This window comes from Oryzias latipes, chromosome 13 (genome assembly GCF_053564925.1).
Source record: "Oryzias latipes strain Hd-rR chromosome 13, Olatipes_Hd-rR_3.1".
NCBI classification, from domain to species: Eukaryota; Metazoa; Chordata; class Actinopteri; order Beloniformes; family Adrianichthyidae; genus Oryzias; species Oryzias latipes.
In genome coordinates this window covers 14373822-14401523 of record NC_136249.1, presented here as the reverse complement: position 1 = coordinate 14401523, position 27702 = coordinate 14373822, and the positions used below count along the sequence as shown (strand labels likewise).

The 27702-nt window shown below is 40.5% G+C and overlaps 1 protein-coding gene across 2 annotated transcripts in view; it reads right to left on the bottom strand.

The window, feature by feature from the left end:
* clpb (ClpB family mitochondrial disaggregase) overlaps positions 1–23881 on the bottom strand; it is a 37668-nt gene extending 13787 nt beyond the window's left edge. For both annotated transcript variants that reach the window (XM_078956504.1, XM_004075755.5), the window contains exons 1-7: positions 23226–23881; positions 23011–23062; positions 18667–18753; positions 13222–13325; positions 11336–11464; positions 5543–5640; positions 379–493 (exon numbers count right to left, since the gene is read on the bottom strand). In XM_078956504.1, coding sequence (XP_078812630.1) covers positions 379–493; positions 5543–5640; positions 11336–11464; positions 13222–13325; positions 18667–18753; positions 23011–23062; positions 23226–23673 — 1033 coding nt within the window. In that variant the 5' untranslated portion in view covers positions 23674–23881. The remainder of the gene's footprint in view (positions 1–378; positions 494–5542; positions 5641–11335; positions 11465–13221; positions 13326–18666; positions 18754–23010; positions 23063–23225) is intronic.
* Between the last annotated feature and the right edge of the window lie 3821 nt (positions 23882–27702).

Genomic DNA, 27702 nt, shown 5'->3' with positions numbered 1-27702 from the left:
AGAGAGGAGGAAAAACATGGAAGACAGAAAGATGGAGGGCACAGAGTAGGAGGAGGAGGGTCTGTAGTACGTCTCCTCTCTCTGTAATCGTGTTAACTGGCGGCTCCAAGCTTTGCCTCTTCAGCTGTCACACAAAACCACACACACACACACACACACACAAACACACACACAGCACCTGTGTACGAGTGACAGACAGCTCATTCATCACAATTAACCAATTACAGCTCCGCCAGTCTGTCTGAGCCCGCCCACTGCTGCAGGGAAAAGGGGAGGCAGAGGAGGAAGGACAGACAAGGAAAAAACCAAAGGAGAAGGGGGGATTGACATGCTCCTCAGGTTGTATCCACTGAGGTGAGTGTATATTCATGCATTTACCTGAAGCCACAGTATTGATAGCCCCCTCCTGCCCAATGATGTGCTCCTTCAGCCTCCTCTCCAAAGGGAACTTCCTCCGTTCTGCAGCCTCCCTCCGAGCCTGCAGCTCCTTGAACTATGGGGAGACAGAGAAAAAACAACAAAATTTAGTAAATTTACATGAGGATGAGACAGTCAGGGAGGTGTGGATGAAAGAAAAAAAACATTACTATGTTACGGTGCAGTATTTGTTCCTCTTCTGCTGACATGAAACCAGGTTTTCTTAGAGACACAAAAACTAAACATACTTCTGAACCTAAAGCTGAGAGCCACAAGTCCTTTAAAGAAGTCTAGTCTTATTAAAAATGACACTGCAGCTCTTTTCTGACAACTGTTTTTCCTAATGATACAGCCTTTAGCAAGAGTTTTACTGCTCAATAGATCTAGGTTTTAAGGAGATTTAATATTACAAGAAACTAAGTTTACAAATGAGACAAAACACAAAAACTTGGAAACTTTTTTAAATTTCTTTTGTTTATGGGAAAAGAAAAGGAACCAAATTTGTTTATCCAAAGCCTCTTTTTGAACTTTGAATATCATTCATCGTACTTCTATTTACGATCTTTATTATTTACATCTTCAGTTCAAAAATAAATCCATCTAATATTAATTCTTCTTATAAAGAACTAAATGTCCTTTTTTGATTAAAACCATCTATACCAGGGGTTTGCAGCCTAAAGCTTCAGAGCCACATGGGGCTCTTGGACCCCTCCTTTATTGTTAAAGAATATTAACATGTTTTTAATTTTAGAATGAAGATATTAAAATTTTTGGACTAAATGGAAGGTCAAGTGAAACAAAACAGTCAAATAAGTCAAACTTATTAAAGTCATTGACAAATGTGACATGTGTCACTCTGCCAGGCTTCAGACTACAGTACCCATAATTCTCTATCAAGTGTTGCAGCTTTTTGACACATTTTTGAGCTCCGTGTACCACAGAAAATCAAATTGAGGTCAGTAAGCACAACCAGAATCCATAGTTAAGCCGTACTGAATTATAAAGCGGACTGTCTATTATTAATTCACAATATTTAAAAATATGTATTTATATCTTAAAACAATGTTTCATTTATATTTATCATTTTTGTTTTTTATAGGGTGAAGTTGTGTTTTGGCTCCTATTGGGTTGTGGTTAGAGAGAAATTCTCCTGAATGGCTTTTGTAGTGTTGAAGGTCACAGACCCCTGGTATATACCAAAAATATATATAATTAAATGGGAAAAAGACTCAGTGCTTTAATGATAATAAAATAATAATAATAATAATAATAATAATAATAATAATAATAATATATATATATAAATAATAAAAAACGCCCCTCTCACCCTCCGCGATTGGTTTCTCCTCCAAGCTCGGGTCCTCTACCAGAGGCCTGGGAGCTTGAGGGTCTTGCGCAGTATCTTAGCTGTTCCTAACACTGAGCTTTTCTGGACTGAGAGGTCTGAGGTCTTTCCAGGTATCTGTTGTAGCCACTCCTCCAGCTTGGGGGTTACTGCCCCGAGTGCTCTAATTACCACAGGCACCACTGTCACCTTCACTTTCCAGGCTTTCTCCAGTTCTTCTCTGAGTCCCTGGTATTTCTCCAGTTTCTCGTGTTCCTTCTTCCTGATGTTCCCATCGCTTAGCACTGCCACATCCACCACAACGGCTTTCCTCTGTTCTTTATCCACCACTACAATGTCTGGTTGGTTCGCCATTACCATCCTATCAGTCTGGATCTGGAAGTCCGACAGGATCTTTGCCCTCTCATTCTCTACCACCTTCGGAGGAGTTTCCAATTTTGACCTTGGGGTTTCCAGTTCATATTCTGCACACATGTTCCTGTGTATTATTTCAGCATACTCCATGTATGCTTTCCCTGCCAGCATCTTACACCCTGCAGTTATATGCTGGATTGTTTCAGGCGCCTCTTTGCACAGCCTACACCTTGGGTCTTGTCTGGTGTGGTAGATCTGAGCCTCTATTGCTCTGGTGCTCAGGGCTTTTTCCTGAGCTACTTGGATGAGCGCTTCAGTGCTGTCCTGTAGGCCAGCCCTTTCTAGCCTTTGGTAGGACTTCTTGATATCAGCCATTTCAGTTATGGTCCGGTGGTACATCCCATGCAGGGGTTTGTCCTCCCATGAGGATCTGTCCTCCAGCACTGTATCCTCTGCTCTCCATTGCCTGAGACATTCACTGAGCACACTGTCAGTTGGGGCCTTGAGCTTGATGTATTCATGCATCTTGGATGTTTTATCCTGGATAGTGGCTTCTACGCTCAATAGTCCTCGGCCTCCATCCTTGCAGCTAGCATACAGTCTCAGGGTGCTGGATTTGGGGTGGAACCCTCCATGCACGGTGAGGAGCTTTCGTGTCTTAACATCCGTGGTCTGTATCTCTTCCTTTGGCCATCTTATTATTCCTGCAGGGTATCTGATAACTGGCAGTGCGTAGCTGTTTATTGCCCGGGTCTTATTTTGAAATGGACTAGATGTGAGAATATATATATATATATATATATATATATATATATATATATATATATATATATATATATATATATATATATATATATATATATATATATATATATATATATATATATATATATATATATATATATATATATATATATATATAAATAAACAACTTCTGCAAAGTTTCACCAGTTTTTACAAATCTTTAGATTTGTAGAATGTGTTTGGCACCCCCGCTTTAGTTTCTTGTTACAGCTCTTAACTTGCTCCTCAGTTCTTCTCCTCTTTCTTTCTCACAGCCATTCCACCACTCATTAATCCTCCCCTTCTCCGTCTCCTTAAACTCCAGGTTTTCAGCCTGCAGTGGCGGGAAGCCGTTTATTCTCTCCTTCCATCTTGCTTAGTTCCAGCCTACTGTCAAGCCAGCAGATAACCACCGATAACTCGAGTTTTATTTTAGAAATGCTGCTGCACACCAGTGAGGCAGCAGCATCTAAGCAGAGAGGGCAACTGAAACCTTTAACATCCCAGAGCTGTGGGATTAAACTCAAACTTTACTTAACACAAATTATAGACATAATTTTCATACATCTGGACAATCATTTTGTTTAGTCTCAGACTCATTTGTCATTTGTTGACTTCAGTCATACGTTAGTGAATAATGTGATTGTTTGAACACCTGAAATAATTAAAAATAAACTAAGAATGCAAATATAAAATGATCTGAACCCCAGAAGAAACACAAGCAGCTTTTAAAGAGAAAAAATCAAGAACCAAGATGGAAGATTACCATTGACCATGAGAAATTAAAAAAGTGACCCCTCCCCGCTGTTGTTCCAAACAGGAAGTACCCGCTGTCTCCGAGAAGGAAAAATCCCATAGACTTATAAACAGCTATTAATCCAAATTTTTTTCATGATAATTTTTTTACGTATTTCAAGTTATTCAAGTTATAAACTGCCTGAATAAAAGTAGGGGGTGCCCATTGGCCCTCACATCCGACATTTAAAACGTTTTTTAGACAGATTCGGTGTAGCTTGCTTTCAAGTGGTAGGGGTATGCCCTTCCAACAAGCTCACGCCTGATTGACCAGAGTGGTTGCCATAGAAACAATGAGTCAGTCAGTCAGTCAGTCAGTCAGTTTCTCATTTACAGTCAATGACGTTTACATCCGTGTTTGGGACACAAACAGATTTCTTTTTGTAGTGTTGAATGCATTTATTTTTGGCCGTTTTGGAGATGAATCGTTTATAATAATAGTCTGTAAAGAATGTAAATGAGTTCTTTTGAAAGTGGTAGCTCTATTTTAAGAGTGAGATCCTAATTTAATGCCAAACTGGATGATTAGAAGATCATCTTCAGATTTTTAGTTTTTAGCAGCAGAAAAACCAAATCCGCAATATGGAAGATAATGAAGCCGCCAAAAACATGGAGTGGCAGCTTCGCTGGTCCAACCCTCAAATAAAAGCTCGTAAAGAGTTCCACAAACTAATAACAGCTATCACTTTCAGTGCCTCCGGAGAGCAGTTACAGTGGAGAGCAGAGGTCATTCAAAAGAAAAAAAGAAAAAAAAAAGACACTTTCAGAGGTAGAAACGGGAAGTGTTGCATCCCATGATTCATAACGTCATAGACTTTCATGTTTACAAAGAGAAAAGCATATGAATACTGACATCAGCTGCTTTGCAAAGAACACATCTGTGAAATCAATTTAAGTCCAGGATCTTCAGCTGGAGGCAAACAACAGCGGTTTGTTTCAGATGAAGCTTTGAAGCTTTGAAGCTTCGAAGCGTAACTTCTGCTACATCTGAGAAACTCAATCCCCAGTAACCGAAACCTTATAATTATTAAAAAAAAAAAAAAAAAAAAAAGTAAAATAGTTAAGTAATGCAAAATAGTAATGCAAATAACTTAGCTTCCTCCCACTCATTTTACAAGCAAATAGCCTAATTACACTCTTTCGGACAAACTTCACAATTAATGGATTCAAAGTGTTGTAAGTACAATTTATGAATATGTATGTATTTACATAGACATAAATCACTTTTACTTTAAATTTTTACAATCAAACCATGACTAATCATTCTATCATATTCATATACAGTACAGACCAAAGGTTTGGACACACCTTCTCATTCAAAGAGTTTTCTTTATTTTCATGACATGAAAATTGTAGATTCACACTGAAGGCATCAAAACTGAATTAACACATGTGGAATTATACACCTAGAATATAGAATATGAAATCTTAGTTTTGATGCCCTTATATATATATATATACATATATATATATATATATATATATACATATACATATATATATATATATATATATATATATATATAAAAATCAGGAATTTAATAATTATAATTTAATGTTTACTAACTTTTCCTTTAGTCATAGTCGATGCAGTTTAATGACTCAGCAAGTTAACTCTTTTACTATCACTGATTCACAATAAAAACTGGTTTCCAAAACACAAACGGCTCTTTTTCTGTTTAACCCCAATTAACCTTTCCCAGTATTCACCCAAAGACTCCCCAGCACCTGCCAGTCAATGAGTAAACGCACTAAGACCTCCTGAGGAGGAAGAGCCTGTGTGCAAGATGGTTTGTACAGATGTCTGTTAGCAGTAAAAGCAGGCATGTTCTGCAGGTGTGAACCTACCTTGCCCTCCCACTCCAGCAGCACAGTGCTCACTTCGCCCTCCTTGGCATAGGCGCGTGCGGTGTGGCCCAAACCATTGGTCTGCAGGGGGTTGGCACCTGTCGACCCACAGAAAAGACAGGAAGTCACGAGATCAACAGCAAAAGATGAGCTTCTTTTTTTTAGCTTTGTATGGAGCCTTCTGCTCTGCAGGACAGTTAAACTGTGGCGGAGAAAGTGGGGTTAGGGTCACAGAAGGTCAAAGGTGACGGAGGCTTGCTGCAGCGAAGCAGGGGGGCCACACCCCAGCAGGGGTAGTGTTCATATCTGCATCACATGTCAACAATAAACCTTCAGACATCTACAGCCGAACAACAAAACTGACAGCAGGTTGTTGCCCCCACCCGATGCAAGAAGAATCAAACTGCAGGATGGGTCAGCAGACGTGCTGAAGGCTGTTGGGTGTAACAGCACGGGATGTGTGTGGATGTGTGTGTGTGTGTGTGTTCTTCTGCACTGGCATGCGCCATCCTTCTGGACAGACACTGCCTGCTGGGATTTTACAACAATCAGCTGTGACCAAAATAAGTTTTTGCTTTTCTGCAAATGTATGTTTACATGTGTTTGTGGCTTTCAAAAAAGGAGTCTAATAACTAATTTTTAGTCCAAAAAACTTCTGTTCACTATCCTAAACCTTGTAAAGCTCAGTACATTGAAAAAAGATACAAATCTGTTTTTGAAAGGTTTCGAAGAAATTCACAAAAAACATTTGCAGTATAATTATTTTACGAGATCTTGTTGATATCAATTATGATACGTTGGGTAATTTGTTACATTTTGCTCACAACAATGTTAGTTTTAAATGCAAAAGAGTGTTCAGGAAAAAAATGTACGCAGTGATTGTTTCTAATTTAATGCACACATTTCAACATGGTATTATGTATTATAAAGAATTAATTATAAACAAATTTAGCAACACAGCTAGTAGTAATTAAAAAAATTAATAACAATAGATTAGTTATTCTCTCAATAAAGTTCTGAATTTAGCTAAAATGTTCCCACTTTTAACCCTTGTGCTATCCTAGGCACTTTAACATTGAGAGTTGGGTCATCTAGACCCACTAGACAGTGCTCTGAACCTTTTTTTCTTCAATGATTTGTGATCTTCACTGGTGTCCATGGATTACATGAAATCCTCTTCACCTTTATCCACCTTTGTCATGGTAGGGAGAACACGTCAATGTAAGGGTGGGGTCATATAAGATAGCACAAGGGTTAAGATTTCATGGTTGGAGCCATTTTGAAATGAGCAGGAAAAGCCATTCTACTGCTCCTAGTGGAACGATGATGAACTACAGGACAGAAAACATGTTTTAATGAACAATAGATCATGTAAATGAGATAGAAGTGTCAGAAATGTGTTTATCAAATATGATGCATATTAGAAGGTGTATTGACTAATTTGAACAACAATTCAATTGATATTATAATTTGTGGTTGATGATACATGATATATATATTTAAATGATAAGTTGAATCAGATTGATCTGGTTGGATTGTAGAAATACAAATCAAATCATAGATTAAGTCGATTAATTGTTACAGCCCTATTATTATATGGGGTTCAAAGGTAAAAACTTTTGTTGCTCAAGGATGCAAAGCTCAATTTTAGTAACAGACTGGGCACCAACAGGAATATTTCTCCAATTAGACCAGCAAGTTCTGGCAGACAGTTTCTATTGGATAATGGCCACATTTTTACTAAAAATAACAGCCCAACAACTGTGTTGGGTTCAGTTGTTTTATTACAAAATATATAAATGAACTACATCATTGGGCTTCTCACAAGGTTTGGCTGTTAGAAAGGAAATTTTGAATACAAGAAAATTTAGAATTTTTGTCAGGAGGTCCTTTTCTGCAAAAAAACGGTCCACACAGTTGAAGTAGCCACACTTTTTCCTGGTTGTTGTAGATAAACTCGTACGTTTCTCATATCGATCCCAACAACAATACACTACCCACTCCACCCCAACCAACAAAAACATGAGGGAGGAAAGCAATAAAAAACCCAGGACACAGAGACACACACACATCTACACACCGGACATAATAAATTGCATCATTTAAGGCTTTAATATCAGGCAAACCCTCTGGGCCAGAGCACTTTATAACAGGATCAACACTAATGACAATCACACAAGAGGACACACACACCCCAGCTGAACATGCACACACACTCACATAGGATCCCTTCATTAAGAGTGCTTTAGTTATGCCTATTAGAAGTCCCTCCTCTTTTCCCATTTCCCCTCCCGCTCTTTTACTGCAGCTGGTGGGAGAGAGCCCCTGCTGGCCTTTGAGTGTGTGTGCGTCTGCCATCCTGTGTGTGTGCCTCTTCTGCCCCCTCACCACCTACTGAGCTGTCCATTATCTGGGGGGGCCCTGATGTGGCGCCCGGGGAGAAGCTACACAGCCTCTGCAGGCAGGGCTGAGGGACAACGGGGCTCGCTGGGGCCCGAGGCTAGGGTCCGACCATGTGATGGATGGAGACGTTAGTCAAAGTCCGGCTTAGGCCGAAAGTGCATCCCTAGAAGAGTAACGCGGATGCAGACACAGGGGAAATAATCCGGTAAAAGACAAACATGGTGCTGTAAACACACACATACGATGAAGGGATGACGCAGACAAAGGAAGAGCCGTGACCTTTTTTCCCACGATCACCCAAAAGAAAAACACAATTCTACAAGAAAATAGGTTCACAAAGGATAAAAGCTTAGCAGAGAAAGAACAGACTTTATTCAGCCTTAAACTACGGTTAGAGAAGTATGTGATGTCATGACTGTTATCAGCTGAGATGCTGGCGCCGAGACGGCCAAGTCCCCGTCGGGTAAGCAACGACCAAATCTGTGGCTAATCTGATTGCTTTTCAAACAAATGCATGCGCTTTGTGAAATTTCTTACCTTTTTAATGCAAAAAAAAAAAGCACCAGCAGAACATTTGATTGAGTTAGATAGAAGTGATTTGTTTAAGCGTACTCAGGCCTGCGGATGAGGTGGGCACGCGGGCTGGAGGTGCATCAATCTTAAGCAAAAACACGACGTTAATATATGCTTTTGCGTATGCCTTTTAGATGGTGTTTGCAGGGTTTCACTCAAAATGACTGATATTAAATTAAAAGTGCAATCAGCCTGAGAAGAAAAAACAGGTAAGAGGATACCAGAAGAACAAACACTGACATTAATATATTGCTGCGGCCATATTGAAGCACTGCAACCGAAAAAAAAGAGAAAAATTGCAATTCAAGCACAGAGAAGATACATTAGCTTGCAAAAAAAATAATTAAATTTAGCAAATGTGGGTCGAACCTTCATACTGGGGCCTCAACTCCGATAACTGAACTAGAATAAGAAAGCAGAGGATTTGTAACAGCACAAATTATATAGTGGGACATATGGAGGGTGTGAGTGCAACCATAGATGCTCTCACATCATATCACACACTTCGTGTGGCTGTGGAGTTACCCCAAGGGCATGTTCTGTGTGGGGGTCACAGTTCAACGAGGCCTGGCTTGTTTAAAAGCTGGAAATGGAGATGGGGGTGGGAGGGTTTGTGTGGGGGGATGTTCGCCTCAGGGTGTGTGTGCTCGCAAACGCACCAGCGGAGCTGAGTCAACGACAGGTGCCCGTTTGGTGGGGGATGAAGCAGATGAACGAGTGATCAATCTCAGATGAGTTCAGCCTGAAATCAGCTGTTCACATGTAAGAAGGCTTTAAGGATGTAAACGCTGAAAGGAAACTTTACAGACTATGGTCTGAAACTTTCCTGAAGGAGAATTAGCTCACTACTCCCTAATTACTGACCTCAGCAACAAGCGTTCAGATCACCATTTCCAATGAAAATCTATGTTAACGCACATCTATGTGCATTTCAGGCTTCCTCATTTAAAACTCTTGTGTTCTCGCATTGTGAACGCAAGTTTTCGAGTCTTTTTTCGGGCTCTACGTATAGCCATTGAATGCGTGATGAAAGTTAAACCAAGCGGAAATTTGACCAATCAGAGACTTAGATTTGGTAGTGACGTATGGATGGCATTCTCTGTGATTCACAACAGCGCCAATCATTTGAAAACTGATCATGGAGGAGAAATGATTTATTGCGGTTTGTGCCCAGCTGGAATTCTATGACACCAAGCCTTTTATATATTGGAACAGAGCTGCGAAAGAAAAAGCCGGGAGCAAGGTTTGCAATATTTGCACCAAGGTTCTTCCAACTGTAGGTGCATGTGCTAGTATAGGCTAGTGACAGTCCAGCCATTTACTACACGTGTCACATGGCTGATGTAAACATAGCATTAAAGTCCTATAAAGGGCGTTTGGCATTTTCTCTGAGTGTCTGAATCTACAATTATGTCTGAATTCACTCACTACCTCCCCTAACCCCTAAAAGACTAGGATGATTTATAAACATTTAATTTACATACTATTTTATTCAAATTACAAAGTGGTCAAATGCAATGCATTGTGTATTCATCAATCTAGTGAAAAACAATACACACTGGTTTTAGGCAGAGACTTCTAGGATATTTCCAATGCACTGGGATTTAGAATTGTAAATTCCGAGACGCAGAAAAAATTGCAAACACCGTATATAGTGCACTAAGTAGTGAGAAGAAAAGTGTACAGTTTCAAAGTCCAGTGCCCTGTATGTTTTCCAGAAGTATATGCAAAAAAAAAACAGTGTGCATTGATCGTCACTAGAATGGCAAAATTGTCGTAAAATAAAACAAAAAAAACAAACCAATGTACTTTTATTTTTATATATCATGCAAGTTTTCACCATCAGAACTCAGTGGATTCATAAATAGATTATATAAAAGGTTCATGTTTGGTTTTCACTTTGGCAAATGGGTGACATCAAATTTGGTGTTTAAAAAAAAAAAATGAAATGTAGTCAACAAATACTAATAAAATTCATATATGAAACTCCTGAAGGGTCAGCAAAAAATATTAGAATGTTCAAAGAACTTCTAAAGGGTATTTTACTCAAATGTGTTTCATTTTCTTTCTTGCTCCTTACCTTTAATTACAAATCTGTCACTAAAAGAGGAAAAACTGCCAAAATACTGAATCGATTCCACTCAGATTCACAACTTCACAATTCCATTTGATTTACGCTTCAATTAGATTAAATATTGATTTCCTTTTTTCAAATCTCCTTTCAAAGCTTATTTAGTCTGGTAATAAACAACACCTTTCACATTAGTAGTGATACAAACTAAACAAACTTGAAGCAAAATGAAAAATTGTTGAAATGAAAGTGAACTTTTTTGTACCTAAAAATGACCGGGGGGGGGGGGGGGGGGGGGGGGGTTAAGAATGAATACTGAACTTTTAGTCAACATCAATTTGATAAAAAATATTCATTTTTTTAAACCCAACCCAAATCGCTATATAATTTGAAACCAAATAAAACCTCAATAATTAACATAAAAGGACAGAGTTTGGTCTAAATCAACAGAAGCTTTGTTCTTTTTTTCTCCACAACAGCAACAATAGCTAAAGAGTTTTGCTGCTGATGAAGTCAAGTAAAGCACATCAGTGGTTTTACATTTTCCTCTGGAATTTGGGAAAAATCCATCCGTTTGTTAAAATGCTAAGCAGTTATTGAACCCCTGTGAAGGCAGGAGCACCGACTGACCATCAGAAGGTCGTCGTTTCTGCACTTTGAGGTGTGTAGGCAGCGTTCAGACTTATGCTGAGCAGCTGAAGATGACTCTGTGTGGTGGTGGTGGTAGGGGAGGGCCTTCGACCTACCCGCCTCCAGAAGCATTCGGACTGCGAGAGCGTCATCCGCCAGGGTCGCGTAGTGAAGCGCGGTGCAGCCTCGAAATCCAGCCCTGCTGCTGAGTCTGCTGCTGAACTCGTCCTCTCTGGACACCAGGACTGGAGGATGGAAGAGGACAGAAGAAGATTGGAGTTCTTAGATAACCCCAAAGATGTGGGAGAAGATGATGTTTGGATCCACTTTTTCACATCATACAAAAGACTGAAAGAGTATACTTGAATTAAAAAAAAATTGGGAAACGGGTTTTCCCTTTTGAAAAACAAATCCTGCTGACAGAAATGTCTGCAGTAAGTCAAGTAAGGGATAATGCCCTTCCAGGCGTCTATCATCAGAAATTATTGCCTGACACTGAGACGAGAACCGGTTGCTTCCTCAAATGTCCTTATTCAGGCTATGTTCACTTACAAAAGAAATAAATATTAAATATGATATTAGTACTTTAATATTGGAATTTTCAATGTTTCCATTATTTTTCATAATTTGATACACTGTGGGATGCAATGTCATGGTAACGGTGGCATGTCGCTCTATTGCAGCTGTTGTAGGAGGACTAACCACTAGTATATAAGCTTAACGTCATGTTAAATGATTCAAAAGATCATTTTATAAGAAAAGTTCATCTCTCATCTCTTGTTTTTGTCCAGAGGATGAAGCAAAAGTTTGTTTCAAAGATTCAAAGTCTACAAGTATTGCAAGAAATATGGACATTAAGGCCATGTGACAGGAATTTCTTTTTTGTGTCCATTTTCACTTTATAATGAACACTCTGCAGCCAATCAGTCTACCAATGATAAATGTTTAGCCTTTAATGTAATTGTAGGGTTGTCCTCATGAATACATTCCTATTCAGACACTTTCAAGTCATCCTGTTTCAAAAAAGGTGTTAATTTTTCTCCATTTTATCTCATTCTTCCAACATGATACGACTCGCACAAGATTCTTATTTGGGTCTCTCTTCACATTAATGAAGATCCTCCATCATTCCCTCCTTACTCCTTTTTCATAAGAACACTCCTCTCGTGCCTCTCCTCTATCATTCATTTTCATTTTTCTGCATCCTTCCTCTCCTCCTTTGTGTCCATAAGTTCCATCATCACATGCAGCCTCTCCATCCCTCCGCCTTACCCACAGCTTTGTCTCATCCATTTCCTGACTTCCTCTCCTCTCCCTCCCTCATCATCATCATCATCCCTGCCATTTCCTTCAGCCCCTAAACATATACTGCTTCTTCCTACTCCTCCGTCTTTAATATTCTTTTCATCCTTATTCTTTCAGAGCCTTTCCTTTTTTCCTTCTACTGCGCTTCATCCGTCTTCTCCTCCCTCCATTCATCCCACTCTTCCTCCATCTCTCCGGTCGTCTCCCTCTCTGCAGTGTGTGTGTGTGTTTGTGTGTGTGTGTGAAGCACAGGGTGGGATAATCACAGCTAACCCAATAAAGCGTCGCACAGACCACCCCAGCCCATCCATCAGAGTGCATCTGGGAAACGCTTCCCCACGCTGCGCCGGCCCCACGTGGACCCAAACCTGACAGCCATATAAATGTCTGCAATATACATATCCCATATAAATATGTCTGCAGAAACCTAACACAGACTGGAGGGTGGTTGTGGTGGTGGTTAGGAGGGTGGGGCGAATAAGTGTACCATCACGCATGCATTTGCTCCGAAGAAAAACATAAAAAATACATTAGTCGTCCCAGAAAATAAATAAAAGAGAAAAATACTCCAAGAGTCAAACATGTGCATGAATGTAAATGTTTATGCAAATGCTCGTCTCTTATGATGCTCGCAGGTTTACTTGTGTAATAAAGCAAACTCGAGCGGTGCTGCAAGGAGCCCGCTTTGTTCTCTCACCTTCCAGCGAGTGGATGCCTTTTTCCCGCGAGGTGTCATAAACGTTGTTGAACTCGTCTCCTGCATTCGGGTTGGCGCCCGCCTCCAGTAGAACTTTAACCACGCTGAGGAGACAAACACATCTTAGGAGTCACACGGTTCTGCAAATAACCTGGAATTTCACTTGAAATGACAATCAAATATCGTGTACGAAAATAAAGGTTTGATGTGATAAGTTTGATCAGTTTTTCTGTTAAATCCTAAAAATTCATTCCTGGAAGTGATGAGGCTCACATTAGAAACAACTGGAACTTTTTCCTCATCTTTATTTTCTGGGAAAATATCTGGGCACTCTTGTTCCTTTCCCATTAAAAACTTTTGTTCTTCTTAATGCTTTTAGCAGCACATTTTCGTGGACATATTGCACCCGTCCTAATTTCTAAAATAGTAAAAATACTTTCACTGTTTTACTGCAGACGCTGTTAAACTTCAGAGTTGCAATAAGGCCCCTAAAGACTGCATTTATGTAAATGTGCCAGACTGCAAAAACCCCTTGTCCGAGTTTGGTTCTGGAAAAAGAGCAAACGTTGGAGCTGGAACTCGGAGGAGACGTCAAACGTAACCTTGACCCTCCACCAAGTTTCTCACGTCCTAAAAGCCTGAAAGCAAACACGGAGTCCCCCGACTGACCATGACACTTCCACCTGACTCCCTTCCATCTGTTGTGCGCCTTTATGGTGGACACACTTCAACGGCTCCCTCAGTCTCGTAACGCGCACATACGTGCTTGGCGGAGGGGGCAAGGGTCGGGCCCGTATCCACCAACACTGTGGAAGTGGGGGGTCTGGGAGAGAAAAACGAGTATTTGTGTGCAGCTTCTCATTGGAGCGTACCGCCTTTTTAGAGCGAACCTCGGCAACATCACTCACTGTGACCCCACGGACATTCCAGGTAGCGTCTCTGTGTCTACAGAACCACACGCTTCACGGTTCCCACCGCGAGCGGTGAGGACACGCACCAAAAAAGCCATCGTGTCTGCAGAGCGGCCATTGGCCAAAACTTGAACCCTGCCGGCGCAGCACTGCCGTCATTAAACCTGGGACCACCAAATGCAGGCCAGGACAGAGTGATGGATCGCTGCAGGCTAAACAGCTAAGGCAGAGACCAGAGAGAGCTTCAGTGCAGGAAAAATGATCATCTGTGGGAGGATGAGGTGGGCTGTTTTTAGAGCAAGTCCAGCGATAACAGAGAACGGGCCTTTAGGTTACAAACTTATCCCAACCGACTGGAATATGGCAGCAGGATTTGTTTCACTTTTATGTAGAAAAAAGGGGAACTATGTGCACAACTTAAACAGCCATGAAAAACATGTAAAAAAAAAAACAACAAAAAATGTAGTAATCCAAGAATGGTTATGACAAATAAAATTACAGAATAACAGCCGTTTATTTCTCTACTGAAGAGGTACTTCCTGTTTGGAACACCAGGGGGATGGGTCACTAAGTCCAGTTCTCATATACAGTCAATGTTTAGAACCTAAGACTACACAAATAATAGCTGAATCTTTTCCCACATTCCTAAGGTTGTGGCTCTAGGTCCAACTAGACCTGTTACTTCTTTAAGGATTGGTTTGGAACGAAATGTTCAGGAAAAAGACAAACGAGTTCAGAGAAGATTACATTAAGTTGGTGATGGAGCTACTGGATGGTAGAGAGAGAAACTTTGTGCTTCATATGTTCTACTAATGGAAAAAGATAAACATTATAAGCATGATGTGTTATTCTTGATGACATGGCCTTTAATATGTCTTAACCTCCTGACAACCACCCATGCAAATGTGTCCTCTGTAGGACATGTCTCAACCTGAATATCTCCCACTACAGCATACGACTGAACAAACTCCTTTTGGTATCTAGAAAACATTTGGGGCTTTTCCATAATATCTAATGTCAAGGGGTGGGGCTCTGGGAATTGTGGTTTTTGTGAATTAAAAAGATTTTGAATGAACATTGTTTTCTCTGGTACACAGGAGGTTAAGATAGAACTAAGATAAAGCTCCATCCTGCTGCAACTGTGCAGCAGCTGCAACAACAGAAAGCTCATGAAGGTCTCAGAAACCTCCCGGCGCCGTCATGGGACAACCTGCTCCTGAGGGACACCAAGGCAGAGAACTTCTGGCCAGGCCTTTGTGTCTGACCTTGGTGAAGAAGCAGAAAAGGTCCATTAGGGGGTCCCCCCTTTTGTTACTGTATCACTAAACGCCAGAGGGGGTCGGGGTGTCGTGGCTCACAAAAGGCTCTCACCCTTGCAAGAAGTTGTCTGAACACCCTGATGCTGATCTTCTGAAACCTATACAGATGTGGGAGAGGCTGGGCAGGATGTGAGGATGCTCTGAAAGGAGTTACGGGCGAAAGAAACGCAAACAAGTGACGGATAAAGAAAACGTCGCAAAGGAGGAAGGGATGAAAGGATGGAGGAGGAGCTAAAAAAGATGAAAGAGATGGAGATTTAATTATGCAGGACAACAGGAAAACTAACACAGTTTAAAAAACACTGTATAGTTTTGCTAATTAACTGACAAGTGACTAATTTTATTTGGGAGGAGAGCTTTGACACTAATTTGGGGTCACGCTGAGGTTTATCAGGTTAAACCTCAATTTTTAAGGACTGAGAAGTTAAAGACTTCCAAGGAACTTCTAGCATGGACAGAAACATTGTTAGAAAATGTCAAAGTGCTGTCAGAGCTCAAAGAGTAAAGAAGCTGCTTTGTGGAGACACATGTGAATTATCTTTCCTGATTTATTTTCTCATATGCGTCTTGATTTCTACTCATAAACTGGTTTGATCATGATGACAGAAGGTCCCAGTTGTATCAAGACTGAAGCCAAGTTTAAAGGCTCCCTGGCTCTAGAGGAAAAGTCTAAACCTCTATCTTCAGCAGCTTTAAATAATTTTTCCATCTTCTCCAAAGCAGAACGAGGTGGTCCTCAGGTTCATGTTTGCTCACATATTTAGATTTTTTATGATGTTTTGCTGAGCTGCTGTTGGTCTCCTATCTGGCCTTGAAGGGAAAACAAGATCAGCTGTCTGGACACCTGAGACTCACCATCCATGTTTTTGACCCGGTCCAGGTCCTGGACCTGATTTAACCCCAACATTTTTCACTTTAATGTCTCAACCCAATCCTTTTTTGGTTGATTGTAAAAGTGTTCCCAGGGGCCTTTAAATAGGATTATTTTGGTTTTAGCCCAAATCCAAAAACCTGTGTTGTTTGCTACGACATAGTTTCTGCAGGGCAGCAGTAGTTCATCAGACATTTGTCTCTGAGTTGTGGGCAGGTCTGTTGGTGTAGAGAACCCCCCCCCCCCCCCTCCCCCTTCACCATCACCCATAAGTGAGAGCTTGGAGCACGGAGCTTGTGGCCTGCCCAGCATATTTCCTACGTCACAATTAAGCTCTTTTTCAAAAGTTCTTTTGTCGGCTCCTGATTTGCAACAATTTGGATAAAGAAATACTCAGAAATACAACTTTGAGCTTAATCTTCCTAATAGATGTCATCCAGCATCTGAAAAATGCTACAAGAACATGTTCAAAACACCATTTTCATCAGAGTGGGTCTTTGAGCCAGAATCCTCTGCAGATCCTCCAAGGATCGTCTAGTTTCATGAACCAGTTGGTTTCACATGACGCTGCTCTCACTGAACCCCCCCCCCCAAAAGCAAATTCATCCTTCAACCCCACTCCCACCCTGCGGCCTCAGGTTGGACCATGCGTCTCACTTGGCTGGGCGGTCATTGAATGCAGCACAGAAGACATGGATGGAGCGATGGAGATGGGTATTGTGTGCTAAAGAGTGCAAACAGAGGGCCCTCCCCATTCAACCCCACATCAAAACTAAGTAAACCCCCCCACCCCCCCGTGCGAGCTTTATGTTGGAGCCACGCCTCAACAGTCAGAGCAACTTCCACCTTCACTGAGAATCCGCTCCAACTGCAAACATGGGGGGAAATACCGAAAAAATGGGTTAATAAGAGCCGACCTGACGTTCCAGCTCCAGGCCAGAGCTTGTTTATGAGCGATGCTCGCTGTGTTTTCACTTAACGCCTGCAAATAAAGTTGTGTGCAGCTGAGTAATAGGCTGTTGGCTTCTGAGATATTTGGTAAAAACTCCCCTCGTCTCCTGGCTTGTGCGGGGCTTTCTGAGTGGACGCGGTTGTGTGTTTATGTGAGTGAAACAGTGAGTGATGTGTGCGAAGCTGCGCTCGGTCCTCCCCGCAGCACTGACGGCTCACTGGGGGGTTGGAAGACGGGATTAAACACAGAGGAGTGTCTGTCTTGCTGAGTTATAGCACTCATAACACAAACACACATACACACAGGATGCTGCGCTGACGCAAAAATAAAAGCACTCCTGCAATTACATTTGTATAGAAAAGCACTCCATAAACAAATTCACGCCGTTAAACGCAAAACACGACTTTCATCAGTCTGCGACAAAAGATGTTTGCATAAACATAAGCAGCAGCTAACAGACAACGGCTATTTTAAAGTTCCGCTCCGATCAGTTTTTGATGTTTTTTTCAAAGCATCCTCAGTGGTCTTTTAATTATAATTGTGTTGTTTTCAGCCAAAATCAACAAACCTGTGTCGTTTTCTAGGACATAGTTTCTGCAGAGCAACCGGAGTTCATTCGAATTTTGCCTCCCAGTTGTGGGTGGGACTGTTGGTGCAGAGCAACCCCGTTCCCCCTTCCTGTCACCCATAACGTGCTTTCCTGCTTGCTTAAAGAATGATTCAAACACCAACGACACCATTTTCATTAGTCGGTTTTTAAACCATCAAAAAAAACTAATTTAAATTAATTTTCTCGACAACTATCAAGGATAAGCTCAAAGTTTTCACAAAAATTAAAAATGTTGTGATATTAAGTGTAGTAAATATACAAATCTGCCTACTTTAGTCAAGATAAAAGAAAAGATGGGTCATATCTACAGTGTCTGTCTCATGTTTCAGCTCTCAATGGGACAGATGTGCATTTTCTCTGATCTGTTTTGAAAGAGAAGACGCCACAGAGTTATGAAGAACTAACTCCGATTTAAAAGCATCTCTTTTAAAGTCGTGGTCAGATTTCATGCGAGGCTTTGTCTTCACCAAACAAGAAAAGAAAAAAAGGAGAAGGCGAGCCCTTATGCAGGCAGAAAAGGCCTTCAAATTGGATTTGGCCCGGCCTTAACCTCAGCCCTCTGCGTTGTGTGTGTTCTTTGGGCCAGCAGGCTAATTGAATTTGTTGGACGGAGACATGGGGGTTCGGCTGAACGCCGTCTGTCGGTCGGAGTTGCGCTTCTAAAGATGTACTGTGGCCATGCAGCAGGGAGGGCACGCGTTCACACGGACAGCTGCATGGCCCCACGCCGCATGCACCTCCGAGAAAACAACACTCTGAAAGCAGACGATCCGTTTCCAAACCTGTGCTGCCGGTTCATAGCAGCCACCATGAGAGCCGTCCAGCCGAGACGGTGGCGATGGTTTGGATCCACGCCCTCCTTCAAGAGCCTAGAGAGAAAACAATAAACAAGTCCTCATGTAATAATAATAATACTGATAATATAGCAATGTTTCAGGATATGCTATGATATTTTACAGGTTTTACCTTTACCGTTTACCAACATTTCCTTTTTTTTTAAATTTACCTTTAAAACTGTTTTTGTGACAAGGCCTCATTTCCAGTACAGCCCTAGCTTCTTTTTTTAAAACATAGGTTTTCATGATTTTACATATTATTTCCACAATAAACCTGAAATGGTTTGAGGAGAAAATGTTGTTGTTGTTTTTTTACTGCAAAAAAATCAAAAACTGAAATAAAACATTTTTTATGTCGTTAAAAAATATGAAAAGTGTAAAAACATGGAGAAATGTATAAATAAATGAAACTTCCTAGGATTTATTCTAAGGAGTTTCACAAATACAGTACAACATAATCCCCTATTTAGACTTGAAAACTTGGAACAGAAAGAAGAAAATGTCTTCTATAATCTGTTCATTTTACATCAGCACAAATGTGACATTAATAACAGAAACAACAAATCTTTCAAAACTGTACATTTCTACATTTCCAGTTCAGGTTATTGTGAAATGTTGTGGATGTCGTATGCACAGTGTTTGTAACATTTTACAGATTTTAAGGGGAGGCAATTATTATTAGGCAGGTATTAGGGTGACAGACACACCTCATTCTGTGTTTTCCATGCTCCTGTACCTGACCGTGTACCTCGTCTCTGGTTTGTCTCTACTCTACCATACATTTACTGGTACGAAGCCCATTGAGACGACTGTTGTTGGGAATTTGGGCTAAACAAATAAAATTGAATTGAATTGAATTGAATTTGCCACATAACAGTCTAACTGTGTTCAGTGTGTTTTACTTTTTGGGGCCAAAATCAGAAAAATCTAAAATTAAAACATTTTCAATGTGTCAACAATTTCAACATTCTGTGGAAATAAAAAGCTGTTTTTTTTCCAGTAAGTCATTCCAAGTTCATCATTCAAACAGCCATGACTACATGAGGTTGTTTAATAGACCAGCAGCACCACCTGGTCACAGCGCCTTTAGGTTGGTAGTAGACAGCCAGATGTTGCAGGTGAACTTGTGAGTCTCAAAGTGTCATCAGTAGACTTACATCAAGACACAGAACTACTGGCAGAGTTTGTGACAGACCCCTGAGTGGAGCCGTGCAAATGACCAGTACCTAAGGACCTCTGCACACAGACATGGTTTAGCAAACGCCACACAGCTGCAGGCCCGTTTACCAGATGTGAAGGATGCGAGTTTCCTCACTAACTATTGACAACTGGCTCCACCGCTTTGACTTGAACACCAGACGACTGTTGCAGGTGACTCCACTGACACCAAGACAGTGCCGTGAACGTTTGCAGTACAAGACCATGTGACCTGGACAATGCAGGAATGGTCTATAGCCTCCTGTTCGCTGATGTGTGTTGGGTCAGTAGTGCAACAGTGCAACAGTCTGGGCAGACATCACTTAAAAACTGATTGGTTATTGTAGATGGTCCAGTCACTGCAGGTTCTTACCTCAGAGACATCTTAGAACCATCATCCTCCCCAATTCCACCAGCACACCCCTAACTTTCTGTTCATGGACTAAAATGCTCCATACAGGGTGCCAGAATTGTCACAGTTGGACTTCAGGAAGTGGGAGTGTCTCAAATGGTTTGATCAGCAATGACCCCAGACCTAAACCTCATAGAGCACATCTGGAACCAGCTGAAGCAGAGACTGGATGACGGTACCCCAAGTGATCTAGCAGAACTGCATGTAGCACTTGTGGAACGCGTTGCCTCAGAATGACATCATGAGGCTAGTGAGGAGCATGAGACGTCCCCTTCAAGCTGTCATTGAGGGAAATAGAGGATTTATTTGGTATTGATACAGTCTAGTTTGGTTATTTGGGGGTTTCTGTCCTAATTTTGGGGGTAATTAATATCAAAATTGTGTTTTTTTTCCATTCACATAGTTGTGCCAAAGAGAACTTTTACGTATTTCATTAAAATTCAGACCAGATAGGGAAAGCTCTCATGTAAATGACAAAATCCCTAACTTGTTGCAAGTATTTTTCTGGAAAGTCGGCACTGTTGTCGGTGCAGAGCAGGTGTGTTTTCTGCCATGGCGCCGTCTCTGACAGGATCCTTCTGTCGACTATTGAGCGGTGCGAGCCGGCAACCAGCGTGTTTACAGTCAACACGGAGGCCTCTGTCACGTCTGCTCCTGTTGCCCCCCCCGTCTGAAGGTGTGCAGGGATGGGGCAGACGCTCCACCCGTACAGCTGCTGGAGCTCAGCAGCTCTTTCAGCTTTCAAACACACCACACTGGAAAGACAAACCTGCGTTTCTATGTTTATGTAAACAAACTCTATGAGTAAAAGTGTCAGCGCATTACTATAGCTGGGATTTGAAGAATGCACTGAGTGAGACGTTTGCATTGTGGACCTCTGACTGAATGAATCCTGATATGGAAACCAAAGCACTTAACACATCTGTGAGCAGATGACTGCATCCCTGCACCATCTGCTGTGTGTGAACAGGTAACCCAAGCCTGCACACAAAGAAACACAACCGAGCTCCAACACACTCAGGTGACACCCCAGGAGAAAGCTTCACAGATCACCATGTTAAGGCTGGGTTCAAAAACCCTAAATAAATCCAGATCCAGACCATCTTCACCTAAAAAATGCTCAATAGTTTCATCAAATCCATCAGATGATTTTCCTTTTGCTCTGCTCCAAAGGTTCCACCACAATTTAGAGGTGAATTTCTAACGACCTCCTGCCGCTCTACAGAAACTATGTCCAAGAAAAGTCGTTTTTGTTTTGGCTAAAAATGCCACAGTAATAATCAAAAGACCACTGGGAAAACTTTTACAATAGATCACAAGATAGTCGAAGTGGGACTTTTAGACATTTCTGATCTTAACCCATAAGAACACAGACCCATTTTTTCTTAAAAAATAAAAATTATGTGTATTTGACCACAAACCAGGTGGACCACAGGATCCATTTCTGATATTTTTCTGTTACACTGATGTCACCATGGGTACTCATGAGTTAAGGACTCACTTTTCTATGATTGTTTTTGCAGCATCCGAATCTGAACTCCTTAAGTCATAAAAACGGCATTAATTTAAGAACACAAAAGAAATCAAACAGGAAATGATCCAAATGATCAGAGGCTGGACCATGAAAAATGAGCAGAACATCAAGGCATCTAAAATCTAAAGAAAACTGCCATTCTTCACTATGATGCAGCAGCTTACACTTTTTACTACTACTTTCAAATTTACTGCAATATAATTCTTAAAATTCCATCCCAACTCTAAATAATTTCTACTTTTTATGCATTTTTGTTATCTTATGTAAGATACGCGTCTTCTGTGCCTGAACTTTGACTTTGACAGTTTTAAACATTTTTTTTTTTAATTCAAATAGACTGAAATCATTTCCCATTATACTAAATACCCCCAGATCAAACAGCTATTCTTACAATGCCTTCCCTCTCATTTCTGTTTTCTACCTTTGATTACGAGAAACTCTGTTAAGTCAAACATTGGGTTTGGTTCAGGCCTTCTGCAGTTACAGTAATACTTTTATATTCAGTCATCAAATTGATGAATAACTAATGTTTTACGTTTAACATTGAGATTAAACTCAGAACTGGAGTCTAATTTTCTTTGTTAGTTTGAGAGAATAAAAAAAACTGGTCAAAAATAAAGCAAACTGTCTGCAGCCACATGTGGCCCTCTTGTGCCACCTGGTGGTTACAAATGAAATTACAAGAGGCCTTTCCTAACATATGGACTCTGACCATTTGGCAAATTAGATTTGTGACCATAGAAATGAAATCAGATAGTCCCTGCACTGGAAGATGGAGCACAAACCAAACCATCTGCGGCTCCTTCATTTGTACTACATGTCATTGAAATACCAAAGGGTTTTGTTTGAGCTTGTGTTGATTATTTGAAAGCATGGATGGTGACTGAATGGCAATTTCCAAGGGGGAAAAAAAAAAATCAAAATTTTTAGTAGGAAAATAATCAGTTCTGATTTTAAACCTTAAAAAATGGCTTTTATAGTGAAACGCCTATACAGGAAGTCAAAATGAATATGGGGCTACATGCTGGTTAATTATAATGCCATTATTTAAAAATGTATGCAGAAACAATAAAACACTGACTGGACTGTGTGTGTAGTGTACATAGTAAATAAAAATGTAGATTCTGTTAGATCAGGGGAGTCGTACCTGATTACATCCTCTGAATTATTGGTCCTTGCTCCCTCAAGAAGGGCGTCACCTTTAGAAAAAATATATAAAAACAGTAAAATTTGAAAACGTTTTTTTATCTGTGCTTTTTAACATTAAATGAAAATGTTTATAAACTTACTATGACTTTGGTCAATTTCATTCCACTTAAGTATTATTATTAAAATGGTTAATAAAGTTATTATAAAGCTTACCTTTGTTATCAGAATCTTTCCTCAAGCAAAAGGCCAGAGCTGCAGCAGAAAGAGCCCCAGCAGAGGCCAATCCTGCCCCGCCGCCTGCTCTTTTGCCCCCATCCCCTTCATTCCGCCCGCTCTCCTCCCAGTACTGGTTACTATTGCGCCCTCTGGTGGCCAGAGCCGCCCAGGAACTGCGCCGGATCTCGAGATTCGACAGCCACCTAGGGGCGAGGTGGTGGTACTGCACCAACGGCTTCACACAGGCACCCGCCGTTTCATCGGCCAAAAGGCCCCTCCTGGACACCCGTGAGGTGGACACGATGGGGTTGCGGTTGCTCTCCGCTTGCGTCTCGCGGATGCCGTGGTTCGCGCCGCCCTTGACGCTCGTCTGGAGCACGCGACTGCAAGGTGATAGGCTGCGCGACCTTCGCGCTATTAGCCTGCTGGGGACGGATGATAACATGGTGATAAAACCCCACGAGGGAAGAAAATACCTCCCGGTCTGGTGGCAAGTCCGGAGCGGAAATGACACAAGCGCAAGCTGCCACGAGGGGAATTGAACTCGGATCTCAAGGTGTAGGACGGTTAGTTTACAATCAGGGGACGAAAACAAACGCTTCTCCTCATCCTAGCGTGGATGTCACTCGAATGTGAAATGCATTCTGGGAAATGTAGTATATTATGTAAGCTTGCGCACGTTTCTATGACGACACACCCCAAATACACACTGTTGAATAAAATAAACACAACATCCACATTACAGTTTTTATTTAAATATGCAACAATCAAAATTTTATGATGGATTATATGGGCCACCATAAAAGAAAAAAAAAACGTTTAAATGACAACACATTTGTTTTGTTTTCAACCTAAAAACAAAAACAAGTTGAAATTTTAGAAGAACAAAGACATGCAATTATAGGAAATTTAATTGTACAATTATGGAAAAATAAAACATTTACTAGCATAAAACCCCCAAATTTAAGCTTCCTAAAGTTGTAATTTTACAAAGAAAAATATATTTTGTCGAAAACGAAATGTTAATAGCTTTTAAAGCATTTCAACAGGTAACTTTACCTGTTCAAATTTACTTTATTTTGTAGGCAATTCAGAGAATTGGAATGGAAATTACACTGCTCAAGAATTTTGCTGAATGTGCTTTATTTTTTTGAAGACTTAAAACTAAAACTCTGACGTTAGCTTCTGTACAAATTAATGAAAATTTCAGGAATTTGTAAAATCATGACTTTAGCCAATTTTAGAATTTTTTTTGTAATTTTAAAACTTTACCATCATAAAAGTTTGAATTTTTTTCTTATAATTTTGTTTGTGAACTTATCTTTTACGATAACACTCCAAACACAATTTTTATAAACCAAATCGGCAGGTTCTGTTTGAAGGGAAAGAAAAGGGAAGTATTACTTAGTGATTGTTCTGCTAAAGATACTGTAAAATGCTGATTTTGACCCTGCTTGAACTGGAATCAAACACACACTAATGCTGACCATAGTAGTTTATTTTTTCTTGTTTCTAAACACACTATTGTGTCTGAACACAATAGTGTGTTCAGACGCCACGCTGTGTGAGCGCTGCTCTAGAGAAAGCTGAACACAAAGCAGATCAGTAAAAAAAACACTCTGCTGTGCACATGAAGGCCGCCAGGTGGCACCAAATTACAAATACAAAAATCTTTACTTCTTGCCATTCTGAGGACTCTTTAATATACATATCATAAAATGTTGTAATTATTTCTTTCAATGTAATTTGCTTTATTACATCAACATTTTTAACAAGGAAAGGACATTTGAGAGAAATGAATTCCAAGTATAAAAGACTGTTGTCACTTAATGTGTGAAATTAGATTGTTTTAATATGGATCATGATTAATGGTAAATGTTAGGAATGAGGCTGCACAGTGGTGTAGTGGTTAGCGCTCTCACCTTACAGGGAAAAGGCCCTCCCTGGTTTAAATCCTAACTAGGACCTTTCCCAAGTTTGCATGTTCTCCTCATGCATGCGTGGGTTTTCTCCGGAAACTCCGGTTTCCTGCCACAGTCCAAAAAACATGCTTCATAGGTTAATGGGTGACTCTGAATTTCCTCTTAGTGTGTGTAAGAGTGTGTGATGGTGCGGTCCTGCGACGGGCTGGCGACCTGTTCAGGGTGTATCCTGCCTTCCCCCAACAGTAGCTGGGATAGGCCCCAGCAACTCAGAGACCCCGAAACGGATGAGGAAATGGATGGATGGATGTTATGAATGAATAAAGAACATTGAAAGATACTGTCTGTAGTAGTGATATCAGACCAGTGACGTGCAGTCAGGAGAGGCAGGTGAGGCTGTGCCTCACCTGTCATTATGGGAAGAAAAGAGAAAAAATAAATTCAATTATTATATTTAATCAGTAATTTGTGCATTGCAGTCATTTTCCATTTAAATGTACCATTTTTGGGTGTTTTTTCTTTTTAAAATAGCTGAATTTCCACATTTGCCATTCAGATACTAAGTGACGTGCGATGAGGCACCAGCCCGCTGAGCCTCACCTTGGATTGCGCAATACCTATGCAGTCAGACGGTACTGCTGTCTCTCTGTATGTCGGTTCAATCACTTGTACTGTATGAGCTGAGTTTATATAATTTAGCAGATGTATATGATGTACAGTGTTTGTTTTTATAAATAACTGTATGTGAGGGACGTGTTTCTTGTGCTGAGCGCTAAACGCCGGCAAAAAAGCCGCTGGGTGAGGCCAGACATTCTCGTGCCTCATGTTAGGGGGCGCCGGTGAGCCCTGAGATTATGACGCTAAAAAATACTAGAAGAAGTGATAGCAAGCGGCAAGTCATTTTCTTCAGAAGGAGCGGCGTATGGACTTTATTTACAAGTAAAGGTAAGAGGATAATAACGTTTGTGCTTTTTTCTATGCTGCAGTTTGTATATGAAAAAAAACACGTTGAAATGATATTTTAAACAAAACACGTTAACTGTTGTCAATTAAATGGTGAATAAGTTACTCAGTATGGTTCATATGTTTGTAAATCTGACTGATGACGTCAGTGCCTCACCAGCCATTAACCTCACCGCACGTCACTGTATCAGACTGATTATTTTTAAATATTAATAACCCACCAGCTATAATACATCATATTGGGCCTTTGGCGCAACTGCCCTTACGGGTAAAAACTGACCGTGTGTGGGTGAAAAATGGGTAACTTGTACAGGGCATGATTGGTGAGCCTGTAGAGAGAAAATGTTCATGCACTCTTATACAACACACAAGGGTTATTAGTAGGGGAAGTAGTTGAGTACTATTTTATTTCTTCAACCTAGCAAATCTTGCGCAATGAGTATTTGATGCTGTTCACATGAATAGTGTGCAGGACGACTGTTAGAAATGAGGAAATTAGAAAACCATAGTGTACTTTGTGTGAGCATCCTATGGGCATTTAAGCAGCACATGCACACTCTGTGTGTGCGACACTACATGGTTAAATGTGAAGCTGTCCTAAACTACAACACTAGGAGCATCTATCATTTCCTGCAGCAGAGGTTTATCTTCGTGTGTCTGAATGTCACAGACTCGGCGCTTCCTTTGGTTTATCTTATCACTTTCTGTATAAATGCAGCAGCAAAACATGAAACTATAAAGATGTTTAGTATGTATGTATGGAAATTGTATTAAAATGCAATTGTCTTGATTTGAAAGCCTGAAAAATCATTGAGTATATTATGGATGTTATCTTTAATAAACACGTTTGCAGTTCAGTTCAGAAACAATGAAAGGTGTTTTGTTTCCTCTAGGTTCAACCGTCACTTATTAACTGGTTTGCTGACTGGAGGAACACTGTGTGACATTTCTTTGATTTAAGACCGTTAGTGTTTGATTCTCCAAAAAGATGCAGCTGTTCAGACTTTTTTCATTTATCTCTAATCTAACACCTTCTGGTTTTCTGTTTAAAAACTGGATTTCCTTTTAGGATTAATAAAAATGAGAGAAATCTAGGTCAAGTTGTTGATGTTACAGCTTTTAACCCTTTCAACAACCAAATAGCAAACAGTTTTATACCTTTAAGTGTATGTAATATAGAGAAACAAAAAAACAAAAGCCCAATGAAATGTCACAACCAGAAGTATGTCTTCATAGATTAAGGTAAAAATAGTGGCTGCATTTGCAACTTTTAAACATGAGGAAGGACGAGCTTTTCAGCCGAAGATATTCTTCTCCTGAATGTACAAACAGAAAACCTGGACTGTGGGGGTAAAGTGTTTTAAACTGACCGAAGAGGCTTTGGGGTTTGGAAAAACATAGTTATTCTTTTTATTTTCAACTAAAAATCATGTCCTGACTTCTTTGATGTTGAGCTAAGCTACCTCTATAACAACACGTAGGACACTCTAGTTTATCTTAATCATACTTGAGTATAGGGATAGCATGTGTAGTGTGTGTAGTATACTAACTGATTACTTCTTCAGACTAAATTGGAACATTTTAAGTTT